This window comes from Dicentrarchus labrax, unplaced genomic scaffold (genome assembly GCF_905237075.1).
Source record: "Dicentrarchus labrax unplaced genomic scaffold, dlabrax2021, whole genome shotgun sequence".
In the NCBI taxonomy this organism is placed as follows: domain Eukaryota; kingdom Metazoa; phylum Chordata; class Actinopteri; family Moronidae; genus Dicentrarchus; species Dicentrarchus labrax.
The window spans coordinates 17,096,932-17,122,661 of NW_026136702.1; the positions used below are offsets into that span (position 1 = coordinate 17,096,932).

At 38.9% G+C, this 25,730-nt stretch overlaps 1 protein-coding gene across 20 annotated transcripts in view; it reads right to left on the reverse strand.

Annotated features, from left to right (window-relative positions):
- LOC127351673 (calcium/calmodulin-dependent protein kinase type II subunit gamma) overlaps positions 1–25,730 on the reverse strand; it is a 70,996-nt gene that overhangs the window by 27,820 nt on the left and 17,446 nt on the right. For all 20 annotated transcript variants that reach the window (XM_051379597.1, XM_051379528.1, XM_051379618.1 and 17 more), the window contains exons 3-9: positions 13,032–13,091; positions 10,335–10,389; positions 9,797–9,862; positions 6,726–6,798; positions 1,806–1,908; positions 1,320–1,403; positions 273–367 (exon numbers count right to left, since the gene is read on the reverse strand). In XM_051379597.1, the coding sequence (XP_051235557.1) occupies positions 273–367; positions 1,320–1,403; positions 1,806–1,908; positions 6,726–6,798; positions 9,797–9,862; positions 10,335–10,389; positions 13,032–13,091 (536 nt within the window). The remainder of the gene's footprint in view (positions 1–272; positions 368–1,319; positions 1,404–1,805; positions 1,909–6,725; positions 6,799–9,796; positions 9,863–10,334; positions 10,390–13,031; positions 13,092–25,730) is intronic.

The window sequence follows — 25,730 nt, forward strand, 5'->3', positions numbered from 1 at the left end:
AACAATAACAAACAGTTTTGTCTAGTTCATGTAGTTGACTAGTAAATAAGCATGCAGTCAGATATATTCTCAGTCCACTTACCAAGGCATGGTAAGCTTGCTTGGCATTAGCGTTGCACAATGTAACTGTTAAGATTTATTCTATATCATGGTCAAGCCATGTTAAATGTTTCCAAGCAAATTACACTGAACTTCTGCACACAAACAACATACATAGATAGCTCACACACACAGATGTAGAAGAACTAAGAATATGAGATAGAAGCACTCACGTCATATGCACCGGCCTTGATTTGTTGGTACAGTTTGTGTTGATCCTCATCCCAAAAGGGAGGGTAGCCCACCAACAAGATGTACAGGATCACACCTGGCACACAGACAAAATCTGTATCAACTTACTGCATACTGTATATCAGTCCTTCCAGAAAAATGCGGAGTTTTTTTGTGATTGTTGCAGGCAAAAATCCTTGATTATGCGGCATGTTTTCTTAAAAAATGCGGGATATTTATGCAATTTTATGCGATGAAATTGTGGAACTTGCAAAAATTGCGGTTTGATGAAAAAGAGAAAAAAAAGTGACAGTGGTAGCTATACAAAACAGACATCTTCTGTTAAAATAGGTGCTTCCAATGCACAAAGTGCTCTCTTACTGTAACGTAAATTTACATACTACTAATATACTTACAACTGTAAGCTTTTTGAAACGAGTATGATTTAACCCACTGGTAACAAAAAAGTGCAATCTTACAACTGTAAAGTTGCATCAACTCCTGAAAGAAACGACAACATTCCACTGTGAAAAGGAAAACTATAACTGTGTAGCCTCTAAAACTGGCCAATCATTCGCATTCTCATCCTCCATCCCCTCTCCCTCAACGTCCATCCATCGCGGGGTTTGCAGCTTTTCGATGACGTCCACGTCGTGTAATTACGTCACTTCATAACGTTCCTATGGCAACAGAGGAAAATGGCTGCTCTTGTGTGAAGTAAACGCAACATTTTTCAACTTTCTGCAAAGATATATGTGACTTTTTTGCAATGAAAATGCGAGGGATTATGAGATAATGCAAGCCCTGCATATTTTGCGCGGAAATCGGCAATTTATGTGGCGAAAGTGCGGCGTATTTGAAAAAATGCGGCCCCTGCATAAATATGCGGACTTTGGCTGATTATGCATTGAATTATGCGATCGCATAATCACGTTTTTCTGGAGGGACTGGTATATACAAAAATGTAGCTTCAGAGGCATATATTTCCAAATGAATATTTGTGAGCATATGAACAAACAGAGAGAAAAGGTGAAAACTGACTAACTGACCACATGCCCATATGTCCACTGGCTTTCCGTACGGGTCCTTTCTCAACACCTCTGGGGACAGATATCCTGGAGTTCCTGCAAAACCTGCGAAAAATTATAATTGTGTGAAATTTGTCTGAAACTCCATACAAGCATTATAATAATATACAGTATTCTTTCTGATGACTGCATGATTTGAGTAGGACTATGGGTTCATAAGCCTTTCTGATCCCTGTATCAAGCATTACAAAAGCTTTTTCAGGTGCATGTGTGTTTTGGACAAATGAGGACAATGGCATTATCTCAACATTTCTCCTTCTCTTTATGCTCCTTCATCTTCCCCTTGTTCGGCTTCTTTAAAAAAAAGTTTTAAATAGATACAACAATTTGGTACAAACCTATTTATTATATTTTATTATTTTATACATATTCTGTACTACTACTGAAAGTGAACACTGGATAAATGAAGAGAATAAGGTTAATGTTGGTTAGAATCTTATTTCTTACCAAACCATGCCTGTTGGTCCCCCTGCACCTCAATGGCTAGACCAAAGTCTGCAAGCTTCACAGCTGCTCCCTTCATCTTACTGGCCAGGAGCAGGTTCTCTGGCTGCAACACACACAAACAAACTGTTAACTCTGACATAACACAAGTCCTCATCAACCCCCCCGAGAGCATTTCCAAACAAAAACTGCAGTGTATTGGTCCTCTAGCAGCAAATGTTAAGCGAGCCTCAAAGAACCTAGAAGTTTTCTTTGACCAACTTATGAACTCCAAATGGCAGATAATAAAGAGGTCTAATCATGTTTCTTCCAATTAAGAAACATTGCTAAAATCAAAAGGCGCATTTTCCTTTTAAGACCTGGAAAAAAGTTATTTTTGTTTCCTCCCTGTGGTCGCTAGACTTTCACTTTCACTAACACGTCTCATAGGTCACACATGACACCAGTCTTGGCCAACCTACCAACCACTGGTTACCTTTACTGAACGTAGAATTTATTTTAAAAGTCTTTTAATCACCTATAAAGCCTGGCCCCACTTTATATTTCTCAATTATTGTGTCCCCTGACCTCGGTAAGATCCCTGAGGTCTACTTACCAAGGCCTTCTGGCAGTGCCAGAATATAGGCTTAAAAACAAAGGTGACCGAGCCTTTGCAGTTGTGGCCCAATGGAACTGCCTTCTCCTAGTCAGACGATACGATGATTTTGAAAGCTGCTTTATAAAGGAAGTGTACCAATTTACTTAAATGTATCCTTGAATAAACTGGACTTTTGCATGCCACAAAATTAATTGCGGTTATGAGCAACAAGGGGGAAAAAAAACATTTAATTAAGGGCAAACGAAATAACCATGTACCCTCCTTCAAGAAATGTTCCATCCGTCTGCATGACTGGATGAGCTGCAGGAGCACGATGACATCTACAGTAGTAATGAGGCATGATTTGGTCAAACAGGCAACAAAGGCTTCACCCAAAGGAAAGACCTTTTCAGTTATCTGTCACAGAATTTAATGCAGTATTTTGACACAGTCCTCATGATCACATAACCATGCAAAAAGCCAGGTCTTAGCAAAGATAAGGACATGTTAACTGTGCTTCAGTTGTCTTAACTGCTTTCTTGCTATCCACAGCTGTTTTACATTACTTCTTTTAGGTTTTTAAAGGGTTGACCTGTTTTTTTGTATCGTGGCTCAGTGGTTAGCACTGTCGCCTCACAGCAAGAACATCCTGGGTTTGACTCCAACGGCTATTTTTGCTCTTGCTTTGTTGAGTTTGCAGGACTTCTCTTGCACAGCTTTTTAGCATTAATTAAATACATTTTTTGCATGAATTCCTCTAATTCATCTGCAGCATTGAAGAGATAAGGAAAGTGCCCAGGGTTTACATTACTGTATGTTAATGCTGGTCTAAAACCATGTAACCCTAACCCTAACCCAAATACAGTCCAACTGGACTATGATTGGACATCATTCTTAAAGGACCAGTGCGTAGGAGTCAGTGGCGTCTAGCAGGGACGATGCAACTATGAATACAGCTCAGCCTTCCAAGTGTGCAGGAGAAACTACGGCCTCTAGAGTCAGTGTTTGGTTTGTCCATTCTGGGCTACTGTACAAACACATTGTGTTCAACATGGCGGCCTCTGTGGAAGAAGACCCGCTACCTCTGTATATAAAAACGGCTCTATCTAAGGTAACAAAAACACAACAATTCTTTTTTTTATTTTTTATAGGTGATTATACAAAAAACATGAATAACTATGAATATTATAGACAATTTCTGCCAAATGTTACAGACTGGACCTTTAAGAAAAGAAATCTACTTCTTCCTGTTCTCTCAAACTGCCTTTCAAAGAGCCACAGACAATCTATTTCTCTAGGAAGGAAAAAAGGAGGAAAAAGAAGAGCCCATATGGCAGCTTTGCTTTGGGAGACTATTGAGGGACGACATGCAAGACAAGGGTCACTTGACCGACAGTGGTAGCCAAGCTACTTCTAGCTCTAGCTCGAACTTCTATTCAGAAAAAAATCATCAAGTTCTTTTGGCTGTCCACCAATCATGTGACCCCTTGCACCTTGTAGGGGCCTCGTTGAGTCTCCTGCATTGCTTCCTTAGACCTCCGGCCTTGTATGTTTGCCAGCTCTTCCAACCTAATTTGCATATTTGACAAGGCAGAATCTAGATAACGACTCTCCAGGTGAACATACCAGGTGTAAATGCAAAAGCCAGTCATCACATATCCAGATACAGAAGGCATAAATGAGGTCTATATAAGTATTAGTCCTGATGGACAGGTACCCAATAAATGTTAGGAAAGGCTCCAGCCCCCTGTGACCCTAAGCAGTATAAGCAGTTTTGAAAATGTATGTTTTTCTTCAACAATGTGGTGTACGTGTCTTATGGGCAAAAGTCTTTGCAGTGGTTAGCTGTCTTCATCACCTCAAATGCAGACAGACAAATGGATGTCTGACACTTGTCTTTGAGCTCTTTTCTTCTCGTTTCTTCTCATTTGTCAGTCTTGCGCTTTCTCTCCATCTTGTTATCTATTTATCCATCTCTCCTTCCTCATATCATTTTCCCTCACTCTATCAGGTCAAATTGAAACAATAGGAAAGAAAAAGAAAAAGGGGGACTGCACACGGACAGAGAGCTGGAGTGAAAGCAACAGAAGAAAAGAGAGAGATAGAGACAGATAGCTGGGAGGTGGCATAATGAGTCCCTACGCTGGCGCTGCAGCAGCCGGGTGACCTCACCCTACTGTTACCATGGCAACCCAGCCTGCCACCAGCCAACAGCATTCAACTCTTTCTCTCCAATTCTTGTTTTCCCTTCAGCGAGTGGCCCTCCCAAGATGACAGGGAGGCAAAAATGTGATGAGGGTGTGTGAGATGTCACAACTCTCCATGGCACACTTTGTTGGCATTACTAGTATTTTTGTGACGACAGATGTCAATTTTGGCAGCTTTATCTCTGGGAAGTTCTCAGATGTTGCTTTCTTTTAGCTGTCAGATGATTGAAGGTCAGGTTTGTCTCACCAAGAATCTTTTTTAGAAAAACTAATGCTGCTTAAGTCCAAAAGTCTCTCCTTTTAGCTCTGATTTGGTCTCAACCGCCTCTTGAGAATAATCTGTTTAGCTGCTAAATGCTCCACTATGTTCACCAGCTAGTTACTAACTTTGTTGTGCAGCTGGTGATACAGATAGTGTAAAGCTAGTTTATTAGAGATTTTCTGCTAAAACAGAGCTGCCTTCTGCTACTGGACAACAGCTTGATGAGACGGTTAATGATGAGTGAATCAGAAAAGAAAACTATGTGCAGCTCTCGCAGAGCTTTATAGCAAGTTTCTGCTCATTAGCGGTTTGGTCCACAACTTGAGTGCTCTGGTTCACTTTCACCGCTCTCATAGTATTGTTTTTGGATGCAGCAAGCAGATGTTTTCAGTGAGAAAGCACAAAAAACCCAATGAACACACCCCGCTCAGCAACAAATGCGGGGTAGACAAAGTTAGCAACTACCTAGTGAATATAGTTGAACATTTAGCAGCTAAAGAGCAAGAAGTTGGTAGAGACAAAAAAAAAAAATACAGAACCAAAAGAATAAGTGAATATAGGTGGCCAGAAACATTACTCCAAATAAGTCATAATATTTCTCCACTGCTGGATTAGCAAATAAGCAAATGTTTGTTTCACACAGTTGATATATTTCTGTTTCTGCTATCCCCAAATTGCCCCTCCAAAAACTATTTATATCATATAAATAGAAAGAGATAAATGGATATATTCTGTATCAGCTCTTCATTAAAGCTAAATGCCAAATGGATGTAATGAGAAGTATTATGAAGTTTAAACTGTTTAAACTTTTTAAACTTTTTACCCTGCTTCATTCCATCAATTGGAAATATTAAATATAATGTAATATTAAACACATTTTCCTATATTTGGTATTTTTGGAAACTTCTCTCTAGTAGAATTAAAAATACATTTTGGTGAGTGTGATTGATACTACACACTCTGCTACACTAAATTAGTTTTTAAATAATAACCCAGCACAGATGCACCATGCATTCAGTGCATGAAAAGAGAGTTGAACATTAACAACTAATGTAATTAATTTCTGTCCTCTCCTTTCATCATCCATTAACATTATCGTCTTTCCTAAACTCTGCCCTCTCTAAGCTTATTTGATACTGAGCTCTATATGCAAGCTAAAAAATCAATGAAAAGCAACAGTCCATTTACGCCACTCTCACACAAAAACAGATTATTTATTTTCCAATTATACTTGTCTACTTACTTAGAGTAATGGTTTAATATAACTCTGTCACAAAAAAGTAATGGAACAGCTTGTTAAGTAAACAATTAAAGTTTAGGACTCTGAACTCAGTATTGGCAATAAAAAAACAAAGTGGTGCAATTATTCAGGTGTTTAAATCTCAGCTCGTTTTGCTGTCTTCATTCTCCATATTATTAAAATGAAATATCACAGCTGAAGATGTCAAAGTGCTGTTTGTTTCTGGTAGGGGTGAGCGGTCTTGCTGCGGGGGAAATCGTCACTGGCCGTCATCTCACCCACCGACCTGCTATTAATAGCAGCTGGTCTGCTTTCGTCATTCCTCAGCAGTGCAGGGGGGGTAGAAGGAGAGGAAAAGGGGGAGGGGGTACAGACGTAGGGGAAGATGGGAATTGAGAAATAAAGAGGAGAGAAAGCAGGTGAAGATAGACTGGGATGACGCTCATCTCTTAAGTTGCTCTTAACGTCACAGCCATACGTCTGTGCGAATGTGTGTTTAGACCTGTTGTGAATCTCCATAAATGCCTTTCATCTTCATTCACAACACAGGGCTGTATGAAACAGATTTCTGTCTGACTGGTACGTCAGATAGTACAAAAGGTCCTCCCATACTCACCACTGGTATATGATAACTCACCTTGAGGTCCCTGTGCACAATGTCATGCTGGTGGATGTGACTGACGCTCTCCAGGATCTGATTGATGCAGTGGCTGGAGGAGACAGAGAAGAATGAGCAACAGAGGAGGGACACATTTGTCAATCCACAACAGTTAGATGACAATAGAGTACAGACTGAAGCAGAGAAGAAAACAACGTTCGGTGAAACTCAACATTGAAGGTCAACCGAATAAGTTCTGCAATATATTGCTGCCACGCCAGAAAAGACAAATCAGATCAGTGTCATTATAATGTCAAAGTTTTCACGTTATTACGACATAAGAACTTATCACTATATAACAAGAAACTTTTCATATATATAGTTATAACAATCTATCTTGTTATCGTGTGAAAAATGTAATGTCGTAACTTACACTTCAACGTGAAACATTTTTTGCTATAACAGTATAATATTATAACGTTTCATGTTATAACAAAATAATAGATAAAGGTTCTTACTATAATGTGATAAGTTTGTATGTTTTAAGACATGAACATATCTTGCTTCTGTAAGTAAGAGACTCTGAACTCCAACAACACTAAATAAACTTATGCTCAATTGTGCTCAGAAAGATCGAAAACACAGACAAAGTATGAACTGGGAAGAGACAGACATGCTGGGACAGGCCAAAGGCAAAAGTAAAAGTCATAAGAAAACAAAGAAAGATGACAGAGTTCAAGAGGGGAGCAAGTAAAAGATCAGTAAAAAGTTACTGCTGTGCACACTGTATCTTGTAACTCTAGCAAATCAACAGCAGCCAGCTCTCCCATAGGCCACAAAATGATTTCACTACAGTACTATCTGGCCAAAAGTATGTGGACACCCAGAGCCCTGACCTCAGGTCTAACAAAGACTTTAGGGATGAACTGGAACGTCAACTACAACTGTGTCTGACCATTTTTCAAAGCTTTCTGGAACATTGACGCCAACATCATGCCAGGATGTGCCAGGTGTAAGGTGATGAGAATAAAAATCAAATATGTACTGTTATCCCCATATTTAACCCAACCTTAATGCTCTTGTGGCTGATTGGGACCAAATCCCTGCAAACAGAAGCCCGTTTCAACAAGTGTTTGCTGTGATATTTTAGATTATTTCCTCTCACGTGCCACTAATTAAAACAACTGATATATTTATAACCCATGACTGACTCATGCAAGTGCCCTGTAAGACTCACAAATGTACCTGCAATTTGTAATCACTTGCTAAAGATCCCACTGTCGCCACTTGCAATCTGCATGCAGTTGGACAGGAGGATAAGGGATATATGTGGAATAGAAGTTTTGTGCATTCTTATGTAAATTAATGTGTGGAAGGTTGTGGAGCGGGCAGGGTGTGTGCGGTGGGGGGTTGCTTATGTAAGCTTGTCCTAAGCTGACATATCAGCAATTGTGCTGGTCTGATGCGCAGTTAAAATTACTGCTATTGCTTCTAAATTAAATTGAGCTTGACATCAGTAAAGGTGAAGTCAGGGTCAGCAGCAGGAGGATGCACAGAGACAGATTTTGGGAGAGTGGTGTCCTCTCTCTGTACGACAGAATCAAAAGAAGAGCTCCTGGTGTTCTATCTAAATAAGGGTAAATCTGGACTCAATACATTACTCTTTCCTGTTTTTGCAGCTAGTATGGTGCCCATCAGGCTACCTCGCTGCTGTCTTTATTCACTTTAGCATTGTACTTTCCCTCACTTCTTCTCTCATGCCCTGTCTCCAACACTCTTCACCTTATATCTGTCCTGCCTTTGTTTTTTTCTGGTCTAATCCAAAATGTATGTCAGTCAGTGAGACAACCAAATGTTAGAATCCTGAATAGTTTTGTGCTAGTCTATGCGGTAGTCTAGAAACTATGTAAATACCATTTACAGCTGTTATTTATATGTGGCTTTAACTACCTAAAAGGTGAGACACTTAATCTGGTGCCAAATGTATTTGATGGGCATAATAACACACAATTTCCTTCTGTCAATCACAAGATGTTTTTTTGGTACATTGTAAAAGGACATGCAGAAAAACAGCTCAAGGAGGATGTTGTCATGGTATGTCAGAGTTGGTGGCTCTCTGGGCTTTGGCAGAGAAAACATGAAAGTTTTGGGTACCCATACTTCTACTCTGTTCAACCATGTGTATGATGCCCATTAGTGTAAAAAAAAAAAGTGTCTGAAGCTGCCTTCTCTTGTATGGGTGTGAGGTTTGGCTAAAGGTATCTCTTAAATCCATTGAGACCCTCTACATGGCCAGGGTAAAAGCTTTGCTTGGATAGAAAACTTCCACTCCCAACTTGACCTGTTTATTAGAGGGAGGGCTTCCATCAGTACAGGCTTTAATAAGGAGACACACAGGCCAAGTTTGTCTGTAAAATGAATCATCAGCTTGATTCGCACTATAATCCTTTGGGTTATGAACTCAGACTGACTCTGCCACCACTCAAATGTTCTTAGTTCAATGTTTATAGGCACAGACAAGAAAGTCTTAGTTACACAACATTATTGCCTGAAAATGCGGGAACATTACCTTGTTGTTGAGCAGTTTTATTTTATGAATGTGTTAACAGATTTGTTTTGCATATGCAATCATGTCTGGATCCAATGTTTTTATTTGATCATGCAGATCATGTTCAAGTCAATAAACTAATTTACTGTGTTACTCAAATGACTCACAAAAATCTAGCATTAGAGAAAGTTTAGCCTGCATAATCCACGCAGGTTAAAAAAAAACCCAACAGCAACTTCTGACAACAGCCGAAAAATAAGGTTTAAAAACTTAAGACAGCTTTATCATTATTTATTAATGGAATTAAATTTAAAAGCCCCGAGTCACATGGTCAAAAATAAAGTGTGTATCGTGTACTGAAAACAACCTCAGAGAACTGCCAGAAAGCACAAAGTCCATTAATGCAGATTCAAACAGCATTTTGTGCTTTTAACTTAACTCTTATGGCAGACTGAAATTTTACTTTGGCCACCTTTAAAAACTTAATACACAGGAAAATTGACAATTAACACAACATGCACTATATAATGTGTTCACATGTTAGCATGATGATATAGTGTACCTGGCATCTGCCTCACTGTAATACTCTCTGGCAACAATGTCTTCAAACAGCTCTCCTCCAGTGACACTGCAGGCAGACACAAAATAGAAACTTGGTTATTTCTCTTTTCTGTCAAAGAGACAAATGAAGATCCCTGTGACAAATGGAAAAATACACACTGCAGACGATGTCGTGACAATACCTTTCAATGGCTTTTCTAAAGAACAAACTTGGTTATTTTGATCTCTCATTTGGTCTTAACTTCCATTGTGGTATGATAGCTGAAGCTTTTTGAGGAGGGATATTGATTTATGTTGATGCATCCTTCTAGATCCAACATGTTCTGTGGTAACCTGTATGTGTAACTCTAACTGGTGCTTTAAGAGGCCACTTGACTGGTTGCTGATAATACAAGCCTCGACAAGACTGATTTGAATGTCTGGTTGTGAATGGTGACAGTCATAGACTCATGGATTACTAAGGAGAAGCAGTTCATCCTGGAGCAATACTCCAGCCTGAACTTGTGACCTCTGAGTGTGTGTTAATGGGATTTACTTACAGGTCAAAGACGAGGTAATGGAAGCCTTCCTCTGAGATGCTGTCATGGAGTCGTACTAGTAAGGGAGAACGAAACACACAGAGAGAGAGAGAGAGAGAGAGAGAGAGAGAGAGAGAGAGAGAGAGAGAGAGAGAGAGACTTCAATTACAAATCAGTCAATTAGGTACTTTAAATGATCTTCTATGGTAACTCTATAAACCACCACCTTGAAGGAATTTCCTCTGTGTGTATGTGAGTGTGTTGGGGGCAGGGATAATTACAACCAGGGTTTGGCAGTAACACGTTACAGTAATGTGATCACTGTTTCAGTAAGAAGTGTAAGCAATTACACAATGTCTGGTTCTCTGTTTCTACACTGTGACATGTGGGTGCAGAAGTTTAATAGGTGTGTACGTGCATTAAGTAAGTTACCTCTGATGGAGATGAGCTGAGTAACAAGTATCCCAGCATGTTACTTTGCAGATGAGTAATCAGTGATCTAATTAATTATCATGAGTAACGTGTAATAAATAAGTGCAACATTTTCAGTAACAATGTACAGACTCATATTCTTAAATAAAACACACTTAGACCAGGGGAAGCACATTTTGTTTCTGTACTTTCTAGATGCATGACACACTGTTTGTTTGAGTGTAAATTGTGCAGAATTATTATGTCTGATCATTTCAATTTTGTGGTGAAGCAGGATCAGTATAATTTTTGCGCTGGGTAATTTCTGATTCTAAAAATTTACTTTTGTGTTTCCACATAACACACAACCCAGAACTGTGCTGCAAAAACAGTCTGTGCCAACTGTTTAAATATAGCTTTTATTGAGGACCTGCATTTTGTATTTCGTAAACTTTGAATGATTGCCCATCATTGATCATCCATCGACACAAATCAGCACAACTGTATCACGGCATGTTCATTCGCAATCATAACAAACACACACAAGGTCAAGTGATACAGTCCTCCAAGGTTACGGGGTCTCCAGCAGCACAGTTTTTCTCTTCCTATCTGAAATGATCCACTCCAGGCTGCCAAAGCAGGATTCTAAAGTCTAAGAGCCACCTGGCTTGTTGGCAACCAGGAATCAGCTCTTGGATGACAAAGTTGACAGAATGGTTTCCATATTTTAATCATTCATAATTGATGTGATACTGGTAAATTCGTTTTAAGGTTATCTCTCTGTTAAACAAACACAAAGGCAGCCAGGAATCATCACTGTACAAAGCACAATAGCTTTATTTAAACAACAACGACTGAGTAACTGGGTGTTCACAGGTAGATTAAAACCTGTTTGTGTCAAGGTGGGTGAAAGTGCTTGAGTGCTTAAATTAGGCCTGATATACTCTCTTCTTACTTCAGATGAATTACATTTAAAGAAAAGAAAACTTGTGGGTGTCACAATCTGAGACTACGGAACACCCCTCCAACAAAATCGAGACAACTGTCTGTGTTTGTACATTTTGGCAAATTGGCACTATTACAAGTATGCCAAATTAGCTATTAGCACTTCCTATTTGCAAAGTACCCATGGATGTACAGACAGCTATCACTGGATTACTCTGATACTGAAGAAAACTTAAAAAAGGTGATGATTCTCAGTGACGTTCTGGAGATATGAACACTGCCTTTTTTATGGAGGTTTACTGATGATGGACATCGGCAAGTGTGAGTCACACTGTAAAAATATGCGTATCACGTTGTGCGTTTGATGACTGAGTTATGACTGAAGTTGGAGGGAGATTTTTGCTGCAAATTGTGGCAATCAGGCACTAATGGCTTTAAAGTACCTTCACTGCCTCCATGAGCTGTGTGTCACAGCCACTACTGTGACTGCTGACTGTGTTGGTGAGGGGGCCAACACCTGCATGCACCTGTGCCTGTCACCTCATGCAGTATCATTACCTCATGTTGGACTCATGATTGACTCATAAACAGTTTTTTTCTGTAATGGTAATAATGGTTTCTTTGTGATTAAACATTTGTAGTTCATTAATGTGATCAGAGCACCTTCACTTGCATGTGTGTATAGTTAACCTTTATCTCCTGTTGGGTTTGTTTTGTTTCATCAGCTTGACACTTTCATGGCTTTTTTAAGATTTTCTGAGGTATGCTTATAAACATGATTTTGAACTGAACTGATGATATGTTTCTAAAGACAGCTACAGAAAATAACACATCACTTTGGGGTGTCAGAGACCCAAGTTGATTAAATACATTGAATTTTTTGCTTTATGTGTGCGATTTGCTTGTCACAATACTTTTTATGCAGCACTAAACTTCCTAGAACCCAGATTAGTCTATTAGGACTTATGTCATTGAAGTTTTAAAACCATTTGTACATAGGACAAACATGGACTTGGGCACAAGGAATGTTCTTTTTCATCGAATGTGCAAGCAAAAGGAAGGGTTATCAATGCAATACGTTTCTAAATATTGGGTTTTATTATGATCAAAAGAAAAGGAAATACGTGTTTAAAGGAAAAATATTTTTTTCCAATTACGGTTTTTATTTTTGCACAGCAGTGTGATCTGTGTGACTCAAAACAAAAAGGAAGTAAAGTCAATTTCAACAAAACACAAGTGTTAACATGGCTGCACGATCTGTCTGACTGCAATCTGTTGCAGTGAGTAAAAATGTTTACTCCTTCGCATCTTTTCCCTGCTGTTCCACTAATCTATTGGTCTGTTGGCTCTCAAATGACTCACCTATGTTTGGATGTTTCAGCAGACGACAGATTCTCGCCTCTCGCTCCAGTTTCTGGTGATCTGCGGAAAGACAAGAGCAGAGTGGAAACAGTCAACAGTCAGTACCAGAAAAAGAAGCTATCGAAATACGTGTTATTTTGTTCAACATGTGCGCTACAGTAACACGAATACCAGGAACAAAACACTTCTTGGAAACCCACTGAGTGAGTGGACACGCAGCCAACATAAAAGTAGTATACAACAACACAGGCAGCATAACCTTCACTAAATCTGACTGCACTTCATGTTGTTCAAACACTTGTGCAACATAGCATTTTGGAAACGGCTTCTTCTACATAACCCTTTAACAGATGTAGTGCTAATGAATAATAAATGACTTGTTTAGTTTTTCTACAGCAAAGTTTTCTGCAACTATTAAAACATGATATCTTGTTTGGAAGGATTTCAGAAACGCCTGCTGCAGTGACCATGTAAGTTGATTAAACATTTTCTTTTAACTGTGCAGCTGTAACACATAAACACACAACAAACACCCTTTATTCAATTTCTCTTCAATCTTTTCTGCTCCTGCAAATCCACTCAGAACAACAGTCTTCTTCATTTTATGCGATCAGCATCAAATCACTTTGAACTGGATGGGAGGTTAAAAAAGTAAGAAGCACAGCAAAGCCAAACAAGCTAACAGGACAAAACTGTAGCTTGTACAAGTAGACAGACAGACAGCTACAGTATATACTGCACACACACACGCACACGCACACACACACACACACACACACACACACACACACACACATTCCAACCTCCAGCACAAGCTTTTTGCACTTAGTGAAATTAGTCTTGTGGGTCCGGCCTTAATATAATCAGTGTCCAGTTAATGATTCTAATGGCAAGGGGAGGATGTCAGTGATTGTGTGTGTGTGTGTGTGTGTGTGTGTGTGTGTGTGTGTGTGTGTGTGTGTGTGTGTGTAGCTGCATGTTAAGGACAGACAGATTGGTTGTAGGACAGATACAGATACAGTAGATAGATACAGTGGATGTCGCAGGGTGTCAGAGGTCAAGTTCACACTGGACACTCGTGCCACCGACCAGCTGCTGGTCGCAGGGGACAGATGGGCTGCTTACGTGAATGAGTTACGCCTGTGTGTGTTTGTTTTTCTGTGTGTGTGCGTGACAGAGAGCGAGAGATACTGGACATCCCTAGTCCCCTGTCCCATCGAGGTTTTGGGCACTGTCATGGTGTCTATATTAGACCCATTAGTCCTGTACTTAATTTTCAATATATGGTCATCTGCAGATTATTTTCTCCTTTAATCGATTTGTCGTTTGTTGGTCTAGAAAATGTCAGAATAGAGTGGAAAATACCTGTCATAATTTCCTAAAAGGTGACTTATAGAAAAATATTAAAGCTATAATAGGTAACCTTTCCACATTAAAATGTCTATAAAACATTATCCCAAATGATTCCAACAATGTTTAAAGCCAGTAAACACCTTCATTATATTCAGGTAACCGTGCGTTTCACAAGTCACCTCTCAATGGTGTCATATCGTCTTTGCACACAACTTTTTAATCCAGTTTTAAGCCACAGTAAAGTAAATATTCCAGTTAAAACCTGGAACATCCGGATAAGTTATGAGAGGAGCAAGCTGAGCTAACGTTAGCAGCAGCTTGGCTGGCAGGCCCTGGCTTGCCAACTCCTCTAGGATGCATATCCTACAACATAACTGTAAAGTCCGCAGGTACAGGGTACTAGTGAATCACAGGTGACTAACTAAATTAGTCACGGTAGCACATATGCCATGATGCGTCAGTTACTAGTGCTATTGTAATCATCTAATTTTGTCATGTCCTCAAATATATTTTCATAACAGTAGCTTATGGAAACAAGCAATGATTTGCATTTCATTTCAATGAATTCTTGGAAATGAGAGGAGAAGGAGTCTTGTTAAAACGTGTCAGGAGAAAATACGTATGGTGACAAAGTTCAGTCTTGATGAGTCATCATCAGACTTAAGTAAAGGCTGTGAATCAAAGTGTGAACACAAACTTAAATGCAAATGGAAGTCAACAAATATATTCCTAATCATTAGGAGTTCTGGTGGCAGAGTTGTCAATCACCTGGAGGTGTACAGTAGCTAAACTCGGTTTTACAATTGTGGCAGCAGTTCTGGTCAAAACCAAAAATCCCACACTAAACTAATCGAGTTTCATGTAATCAATGAACCCAGCTAATGGGGTGGAGGTAACCCAGAGGTTAGAGGAGGTTTTAGTTGGCTCAAATCCCCCGACTGGCTGGAAAAACACGGGCAGGAAGAGTGGTTAGGAAATACTTCCTTCCTTCACAGCAAACACTGAGGGGCCTTCCGGAGCAGTGGAAAATCAATTCCACGACCACCATATAAATATGTAAAATGTGGTCTTGTGTGCATACAAAGCATTTAAAACACATAACAATTAATCTGCTGGTTTGTAGTAGCAGACTGAACTTCTCAAATGTGAGGATTTGCTGCTCTTCGCTGCGTTAAGGTTAAGGTTTGGTTAGGTTTAGGGACAAAAACACATCTTGGTGATGTTCATGAATTGTCACTCTACTCTTTAGATTATCTGTTAAACATTGGACAGTTGAAATGTTTAAAATACATAAAAGGATGTAAAGTCACTTCTTAATTAGCAGTGTAAAGGTTTGTGCATTGATTTCCTATTAAATCCATTGTCTTAACCACCAACAAGCTCCTGCAGGAAAACACAGGAAGGGATTAAAACACTACCCTAAAACTGACCCCAAACCTCTTACCCACAGGGCTAAGCTGCATGTCTCTGTATACAGACATGTGTACATGCATTTATCCAGTTTAATTCAATATCCATGCTATGGTTTAGACCTCTCTCTCACACACACACCCACACACCCACACACACCCACACACACCCACACACACACCTTTAATCTGATCAGTTTGTTCAGAGGATGAGAAATCAACACATTCTGCAGACATTCCACAACCTTCTTCTCAGAACCATAATGGGCTATTTTGGCTGCTTGTATTCTTAGACGTTGGAGCAGCCTGCAAAAATAGGACTATTTTTCAATGCTGGTCTGAGATGAGGGCTTTATTATGCTTGTGATGGTAGACAGTCTTGGCAGCTGGCTGCTTAGAAACACTAGAAACTGACTGAGGAGTTTCAATAGAGAGATGAGAGAATAAGCACAGGCTTCAAAAGGACAAATTGTATTGAAAAGAATAGAAACAAGAGGAACTGACTGCAGCTTAACAGAGGCCGATCAGTATCAAAGTTTCTTTAGTAAAGAGTAAATGCAGGCTCTTTATAGAACCAACACAACCAGTAGAGAGTCATTAGGAGTGAGGGACAGCTCTAATAGACCCCCCTTGTCCCGAACGTGCAGCTCTTCACCACAAAATCTTGACTTTATGTATGTGTGTCTCCATACTCTTTTCCAAATGTCTGGTGTCTTACTGTTGCATTAATAGCCCTTTAATATGACATAAATCAGTCACTGGACATTTAGTCCCATACGATATTGCATCCAAGCAGCAAGGTAATCACAGGAAGCACAGTCAGAATCCCCCGTTAAAAATATGAATTATACAAAAATATGATGCACAAAAATATAAAATATAAAATGTGCACAAAAATCAAGTTAACAATTCCCCAACATAGTACATTAATCTATAAACCATTAAAGGCCATTTACACACACCTCAACCACAGGAAATACATTGGGTTGAAGGGTGGACTCAAACAAACAAAACCACAGGAAAACAAACAAACAATCAAGGCTTAGATTTACTGGCTGAAAAAAAAAGAATAAATAATGCAGGGAATTATTTTAACCAAACTACTTACCATCATTACCATGTTACATCAGTGAGGATAAGCTAAATAACAGAAACACCTCTCTGTACAATGCAACACACCACAAACAACATCCTCCAAAATGGTAGTAAAGTAAGTAAAAAAAAAGTAAAGTTAAACACCTTTCTAAAACAGTTGCAACAAAACTGCTTATTTCTAATTATAACCTCCACGAAGGTACGTAATATATGTAAACTGTCTTGAGTATCCTCAAAAGCACTATATGAATAAAATATATTATAAATAAACATAAACTCACATTTCTGCCAAAGTGAACTGTTTTTTATAATTTTTTTTACATGTTTGCCCAAAACAAGAACATAAACACATATTTAAAAAAGTGATGACTACACAATGTATAAGGCTTACTCTCTAAACCATAAACAACAATGCTTTGGACACAAACTGAAAAGTGACTTAATCAGACTACCTAGCCTAGCCTAATTTTGCCATATTAGAGCTACAATGATAAAATACACATATGCAAAGAACTGGTGTGCAAGTTCCTTGGTAACTTTTCTTTCAGTTTCTTTGTAAGATAGTCAAACCAATGGTCTGTCTTCACCATTCCCACCCACATACACACACTCCTTTTACAGCTTTCCAGAGAGATGTTTAGATATCATAGTGCTCCGAAAAGAACAACACACAGCACTTAGCCCAATTGAATTGAGTGATGACTGACGGCATGGCACATCATCATATTCATTTATCCATCCAGCCCTCCCTTTATTACTATCTCATCTTGAAGCTTTGAACAGACAGGAGCAGTGGGTGAATGGATGGGTGGTTAGATGGCTTCTTTCAGACCACATCCACTGTTTGAAAACCAATCCATACACCCTCCCTCTGTACATCAATTAACTTTTGCCTGCAGGGAAAGAGACAGACAACACTTTACTATAAAAGCCACCAAATGGGCCAAAAAGGGCCAAAAACAGCCTTGACTGATGAACTTTGATATGTCTTTATGTTGACGACAAGTGGTCATTGTTCTGGCAGTTTTGCTCTGCGTTGTCTGCAGATTTTGTTGCTGAATTTGGCGTTCATGTGGCTGGTAACACATGGCTAGTATCAAACATTTATTTACAGTAAGCGTTGTCAAGATTATAACCCTCACTACTAGTCTTTAAATAGACAGCGTGTCAGTCGGCAGCTCCGTCAAAGTCCCCTCTCCTCAGGGACTGTCAGAGACCGAGCAGAGTCAACAAAAGACAACGGTTGCCATGTACCATTCTTCATCTGCTGATTGGAGCCGACCTGGCAACCTGCACCCTAAGCATAGCAGGATATTAGCACGATGAGTTGCTGATTAGACACAACCAGCACACACAGAACAGCCTCTCCATTTTAAAGATCTTTATCATGAATCTACTCGTGCACAGCTGCTATTGTTCTAAAGTAGTTGCACATAACTACCTTAAGACCAAACCAGAGAATGCAATCATGATACATTGTGTTATTGAAGTCAACACAATACAAGTGATTCTGGGATACATCGTATACTGCAAAGTTATCTAATAATGACAATATATGTAATAATAATTTAATAAAAAAGTGTATTGTTTAAGATAGAAACAACCCCTAAATTGAAAAACTTATACAAGAAGCAGACATTAATAATGTATATGAGATTGATTCAAATGTAAAACTGTAGAAATAAGTGACCAGTGGTTTTGTATAATTGAGCCTGTTTACTATAAATCACTTACACTTCATATCACAACTAACCATTTAGGCTACTGGGTTTTTACAAATTTGGATGCATTTTGTCTTCCCTTGGTTTCCATTTAGTTCATTTTATACATAAAAAATGTATACACTAATCATAGCCTATACAAATAGAAATAAAATTCAATTCCTAATTTTCTCTAGAAAACTGGCCCTGTTTACTGGCTTTTCTTTGACTAGTTTGAAAAGGGAACCATGGGAAGACATCAACAAGTTGAAGGACCAAACTTGAAACCATAAACCAGCTTCAAAAACAAGCTCTGAGAATAATGCATGGTGTAAAGAAGACCTTCCTCTCAGCCTCTATTTCTTCAATTATGTGTCCTCAACATTTATCAAGTGAACCATCTTCAAATTGGTTTAAATGTTCAGGGTTCCTTAAAAAGGACACTGACGTTTGTGTGTACTTGAATACTTGTGTTATGAAAGTGTGTTCTTGATAGTACATTGCTGTTAGAATTTCTTGTAATATGCTGCCTGGAGAATACCACTTTTCAAAGCCACCTTCTCCTTCACATTCTGTTCTGTTTTTAAAGCATTTATATGTGTAAATAAACAACAAAACTAGTCTGTCTTGTCTTGTCTGTCTAAAACTATGTATAGCACTATAGTTTAATTCATAGAAAATTATTACAATTAAATTGCAGCTAGATATTTTAAAGAAAGTAATAAAGACATTTTTTGCAAAAAATTGAAATAAATACATCATCATCTACTACTAATATTAAGAAGAAGAAGAAGAAGAAGAAGAAGAAGAAGAAGAAGAAGAAGAAGAAGAAGAAGAAGAAGAAGAAGAAGATAATAGGCAGGTTACCAGTATGTTATGTCGGATTGATCGCCAGAGTTTGGCTAAACTTCCATCCACAGTGCAGATCTACACACCCACAATAAATCAAACTGTAGGGCAAAGGATAAGGCATATAAGCATAAAATATGTAAATCACACGCTGTCTTAAATAGTCATTCAGTCGATAATCACTTTCGACATATATTACACTTCAAGTAGTCCGATGTACTAGACAGCATTTCAGTGGAAGAGTGTGCGTGTTGTTGTTGTTGCACACATCTTTTTCATTTAAGCTAAGCCATTAGATAACCTAGTGATTCCATTTGAAGCCTTTAGCAACGTTCCAGTCAAGTCAATGAAAACAGAGCTGTGAGCACAACTAAAAGCCTGGCTCTCAGCCTTATTTCCTCACTCCACACGCGCGCACACACACACACACACACACACACACACACACACACACACACACACACACACACACACACACACACACACACACACACACACACACACACACACACACACACACACACACACACACACCACTTTTGGGCGCTTTGATTCCATTAGTCCTTCTCAGAAACAAACACACTTGATGAAACTGGCTGTGATCTAGGGCTTGTCAATTTGATATCACAATTGAAATAGCTGGGAAAATTAACACAGTCTGATTTTTTTACCATATCGTGCAACCCTATTGTGGCTCTGACCAAAGCTACAACATTGTTTCAGTCCAAAAGATAGAAAATGTGATTCGATGGTGATGCATTGAAACTGAGATGGGACACGGCGCTGCTTCCACATAAAGAAATGTTATCAGCACATCTCTATCACAACTTCCCAGAGCCGAAGGTGACGTCTTCTAATCTTGACAAAGATCCAATTTTAAAACTCAGACACATTCTTTCCCTAGTTACAGGCTCTAAATTGCTTTTCTCTTCATTTTATATCGTTGTGATTGAAATCTTACATTTTTTGACTGCTGGCCATACAAATTAAGGAATTTTAAGTCATTACTCTAAGCACAAGTATCTTGATATGGATATTTGTCATACTTTTCCACATTTTACAGACAAATCAATTAACTGATTAATTAAGAAATAAGCTTTACATTACAATAAATAATTAAAAAAATAGATATTTGGTTGCAGCTCTTCTCAGGATCAGTGTTTGGTACAATAGCAAAATGCACTAGGCGGCACAATATGGTAAAGAAAAAGAAAACCCCCCACCAAAATCACGATGATGGGACATTTGTTTGGGTCTGTGCCAAACAAACATGTTTTCTTACATCTGTAGAACATTATTTGTAAGTCAGGGCATCTCTGCAGCACTACAGTGATAAAAATGCTTCTTCTTCGATTTCAACATTGCATTTGGCCATATTGTGCCTAAAATGCAATCAAGTTCATTCCTGCAGGAAAACTTGTTGAACCTTCTGTAGAAACAAGACACGAGTATGCGTGTGAGCATCTTGCTAGACATTGCTGCTAGATAGAATTACAGTGAGGTAGAGCTTGTTAAACACTGGAGGGTAACGTCATCTTATCTGAGGGTAAGACAGGACAAAAGGAAGACCAACTGATACGAGATAAACGAATGACAGACTGACAGAAACAGAAAAACAGACAGAGACTTCGGGTCAGTGTGGCCCAGAGCAGACAAGACTATAAATAGATCCAATCCTCCTCCGGCTTACAGCCCTGAATCACACTGACCTGGCCCGCCCTGCATCAGCAAGCAGGGAGACAGAGACACAATGAGACAGAAAGTGAGAGACAGAGAAACAGAAACAGAGAAAGACTGACAGATGGAGGCGTACAGAGAAATGAGAAAGGCGGTAGAGAGTTTCTGACACTGATTCTTTCCCTTCCCATCACAGCTTCTTCCATCCACAAGTGACTCCAGTCAGACATCCCGTCGCTGTGAGGTCAGTCTGGTGTCAGTGGGCCAATGCTGATGCTCATGCTGCCTACTCAAAGTCAACAGCGTAATTATGTAAACGCAGCGAGGAGGACAGTGGTGAAGTATATTTTAAGGGGAAAGATAAAGACGGTGTTGATAATGGCCCAATTCTGATCACAACGGTGATTACAAAAGTAGTAAAGGTGGTGCTTCTTTTATGCTCTACCGTTTTTCAACTATTTAAGGCCAGTCCCAATCCTCAGGACCCCCTTACCTTTTCCACCCTCAGCCAGCCCCTTTTTTTCATCCATCCTCTGCAGTATGCTAATCAGACAGAGACAGACACCAGTTCTGCTTTACTGGACCCCAGAGACGGACCTCTCTCAGCCATGAGGAAGAAAAGAAAAAAAGGGTCTACAGCCAAGCTAGCAGCACTGCATGGCTGTACTTACTAATGTCAGCATGCTAACATGCTGTGGTGTGTGAAATGATAACATTAACATGCTGATGTTTAGCAGGTATAATGGTTACCATGTCCGTCGTCTTAGTTTTGTCAACATTGGCTACTACTAATGTACAACACCGAGGGTGATGAAATGGGCTGGTTTTGCAAGGATTGGATTATATAAAACTCTTAATTTTGTTTTAATGATAGCACTAGATGAAAAGTGAAGGGATTACCAAAGTTATTACAATTCATCATTGAGGGAGCAGGAATGGGTTTACTAGAGATGTCACACAATCAGTGCGTTGGTACTTGTCGGTACTGGGATGCAATTTTTCAGACCTGACGGGACAGGCGTAAGTAGAGCACCTACCAACACAGAAGAATATAACACAATGAAAATGTCGCCAAGCGCAGCTGCAGCTCTGCTTCGACTCGTCAAACAATAAAACTGTTTTGAGTGTTTTCACAAAGAAACCGCACAACATCCAGAGACATTCCTGTCCAGTCGGGACATTGTCCAAATTTGCCCCATCACACATGTTAGCACACAACAGGAGATTGTTTGTGTCAGACACGTTCTCTCATGTTGGAAAATACTAGGGCAGGGCAGTTTGACTCCAGTCTGCCGGGCAGGAGAGACCGTGAGTAGGATGCATAGACTGTGTACATGGGATTTATTGCTCTCAGATTGGGTACCAGTATCTGGTATTGTGACATCCCTAGAAAATCATAGCTATCCATCCAAAAGTTGTCAAGATAGGCAAAGTATACAGGAAAAGTAATGACCAAAAGTTAGTAGGAAATATGCTTGTATACGTGACTTTTTAATGTTTCTCCCTTGATATGACAAAAGCAACATTTCACAGGATATGTACCTTTAGTAAACAACCAAATGTTCAGCACTGAGGTAAAAAGATGGCTTTCAGTTTACCAATCTCTCTATATGTTAATCCCTAGTTTCCCTTGTGCTCACAGGGGTGCCCATAAGGGGTTTCAGCAAGTGCCATAATAGTTTCCCACCTGGCTTCAATTCACAACATACAGTAATGTAAAAATCAAACAGCTTTCATTACTTTTAATGAAGCTTTCTTGACCTTTGCATTTATAAACAGTGTACAGCTTTGCACAGCTGTGGAAAATTGCAAAACCTCTCTTGTGTGTCTCATCTACAAAATATTGTCATTCAAATTTAAACTGTTTTGACCCCGTGGCTACTCCCAGTCGCTGAAGTTGTGTGTTTACATTTTTAAAACACACTGTAGCTTAAGTAAAACTTATGATTATAAGAACAAGACTTGCTCAGTCAAACTACTTACATGCTTTTCTGTTCACAAATTTATGATCAAAAACCACAGCGCTGCAGTCTGTATGCGTGTTTGTGTGTGTTGGGGTCTGAGAGGTGTCAGAGAAGCTCAACCAAAACATGTAGTGACACACTGTGTATACTTCTTCTCCCTCATTTTGTTTTTCACTATAATGTTCTCTGTGCTACATCATGTTCTGCATGCTGAAAGAAACAGTCTTCAGTCAATGTGTGGCTTACTGTGTGTGCTAAGATAGGTCAGTAAATTAAGCTTAAACAGACTATTAACAGAGACCATTAACATCAGGTTGCTGTGCAGCATTGGGAAAAGAGTCTGTGTGTCCCTGCCAGGGCACTATTACAGCCTTTAGATGGAAAAGTTCAGTCTGACCAACAGGATAACAAATATGGCTACAGCTTCACCTTTAAAGTTCCTCCTGAGGGGAGATAACAGAAAGAGGTGTGGACTATTCTTAATAAACTGGAGGAAGTTTAACACCATGGAGAGGAAGGCAGCAGTAACAGTGACACTCTCCAGTAGGAGGAAGGTACTGCGGTGAAATTAGGTTATTCCTGGGGTCTTGACCTTTGCCTGAAAAGCTGCTAGTAGTTCTTTTACACAACTTAATTGCCAACCATTTTAATAATAGATAGTTTGTGTAACTTAATTCAAGCAAAAATACCAAACATTTAGTTACAACTTCTCAATTGTGAGGATTTTCTGCTTCTCTTTGTTGTATGTGATTGTAATGGAATATGTATTTTTAATCTGCTTCTTACTACAATATACTGTCATAAAACATTTATTCAAATGTTTATATAGCCTACTGCTAGCCTACTGGGGTTACAATAAAGAGCATCCCATCCCATTTAAATAGTTTGTCAGTGTTTTCTGACATTTAGTCAGATTTATTCCTAATGAAATTAACTGTTAGTTGCTGTCCTGAAATAGTTGCTTTATAGAAAAATCATTAGGAGTTTTTGATAATTTGTAAATCTTTTAAGTAATTTATCGTCCACTTTGTCAGTGGAGTTTGTCTGTCTTTGATATATGAGGTCATGATTTGGAGACTGCTCCTCTTGACTTATCTAATAACTTTTTCCTTGCAACACAGGAACAGATGATTTGGCCACTTAAGAGCTCTGTTAATCATTCAAATTGCCTTTTACAATACCAATCAAAAGACAATTATCCAGTCTTTTTTATGGCTGGCACCTGCTGCTAATTAACAACAGTCATGTGACCTGTATGTGATTGCACTTGATTACCTTGACTACTCAGATTTACAGTCTGATTACAGCATTTAACCTACATATTTACTAGTAACACAACCTTACCATTAAGCCACCCTAAAACAAGTAGTTGATTAGTCAATCAACAGAGGGTTACAATTTTTCCTTTCTCAATTGTGAGGCTATGCCCACTTTCTTTTATTTCTTATCATTAACTGAATATATGGGCTCTTTTAGCAACAGGCACATTATTACTATTCTAGAAATTCTAAAGACCAAATGAATAATTACTAAAAGAACAACTCATTAAATAATACTACTTGTTGAACCCTAAAAACTACAATTGAGTAGCTTTTATTATTAGCTGGATATTCAGTATCAAAGACCAGACGGAGGAGACTGTAGATTAATAACAAAATAGAATAAACTGGGAATATGTGTTTGTTGTTTTAATGTCGATAGATTTACAGAACTTTAACTTTGTGGTTCATGCGCGGTATCAAACCACAAACAATGGGGCGCCTAATGTGCATGCTAAGAGTAAGATGCAATTAAGCAAAGAAACAAGTAATCATGATGTTTTTATCCTTTAATAGACCGGAAGCAGACAGCATGGTGTTTCGAAACATGCATGGACAGATGACTTTGATGAATCTACATGAAAACACTTTTAAAACACAGTTAATTTCAAATTTTCTTTATCCACTTTCTCTCCCCCCGTATGACTGTGTACCCTGACACTTTCACTCTCCTGCCTCCTACTCCTCCATCCTGTATCCCTCTCTAATCACTTCCCTTTATCTACCATCTTTGTCTTCTAATTGGCTGCTCCAAGACTGCTGATTAGTCCAGTTTATTTAATTATGCTAACAATATTTTTCATCATAAAGAAGCGGCAAATGACAAATGACAAAGGACAAAGCGGAGTGATAAATGAATAATGGCACAGTTATACAAACATTTTAAACATTCGCATTTTGCCTCAAATTAATTGAACTTAAAATGATAACGCAATTAATGAATTAATCAGAAATGTCTTCAATAATTAATTTGTCTTTTAGGCTTCTTTTTTGAGCAAAGAATGCCAAATATGTGATTCAATCTTCTCAAGCATGATAATTTGTTGCTTTTCTCTTTTATCTCATTGTAAAAATATGTTTGGGTTTTGGACAAAGAAGACATTTGGAAGATGTTTAATTCATCAATTAAATGAGGAAAAAATCAGCAAATTATTAAATTAAAACAAATAATTAGCTGCAGCCCTAAAAACGAACCACTTTCTCTGTTCATGTAATACAAGAACGTTTGTGACCAGAGAGGCCGGTGAAAACAGAGCCAAAGGCCCATCTCGCAATATATCACCCACCACTTTTCTCTAAAAGACCAAGATGGCAAAGGCCATAATGCCAAACT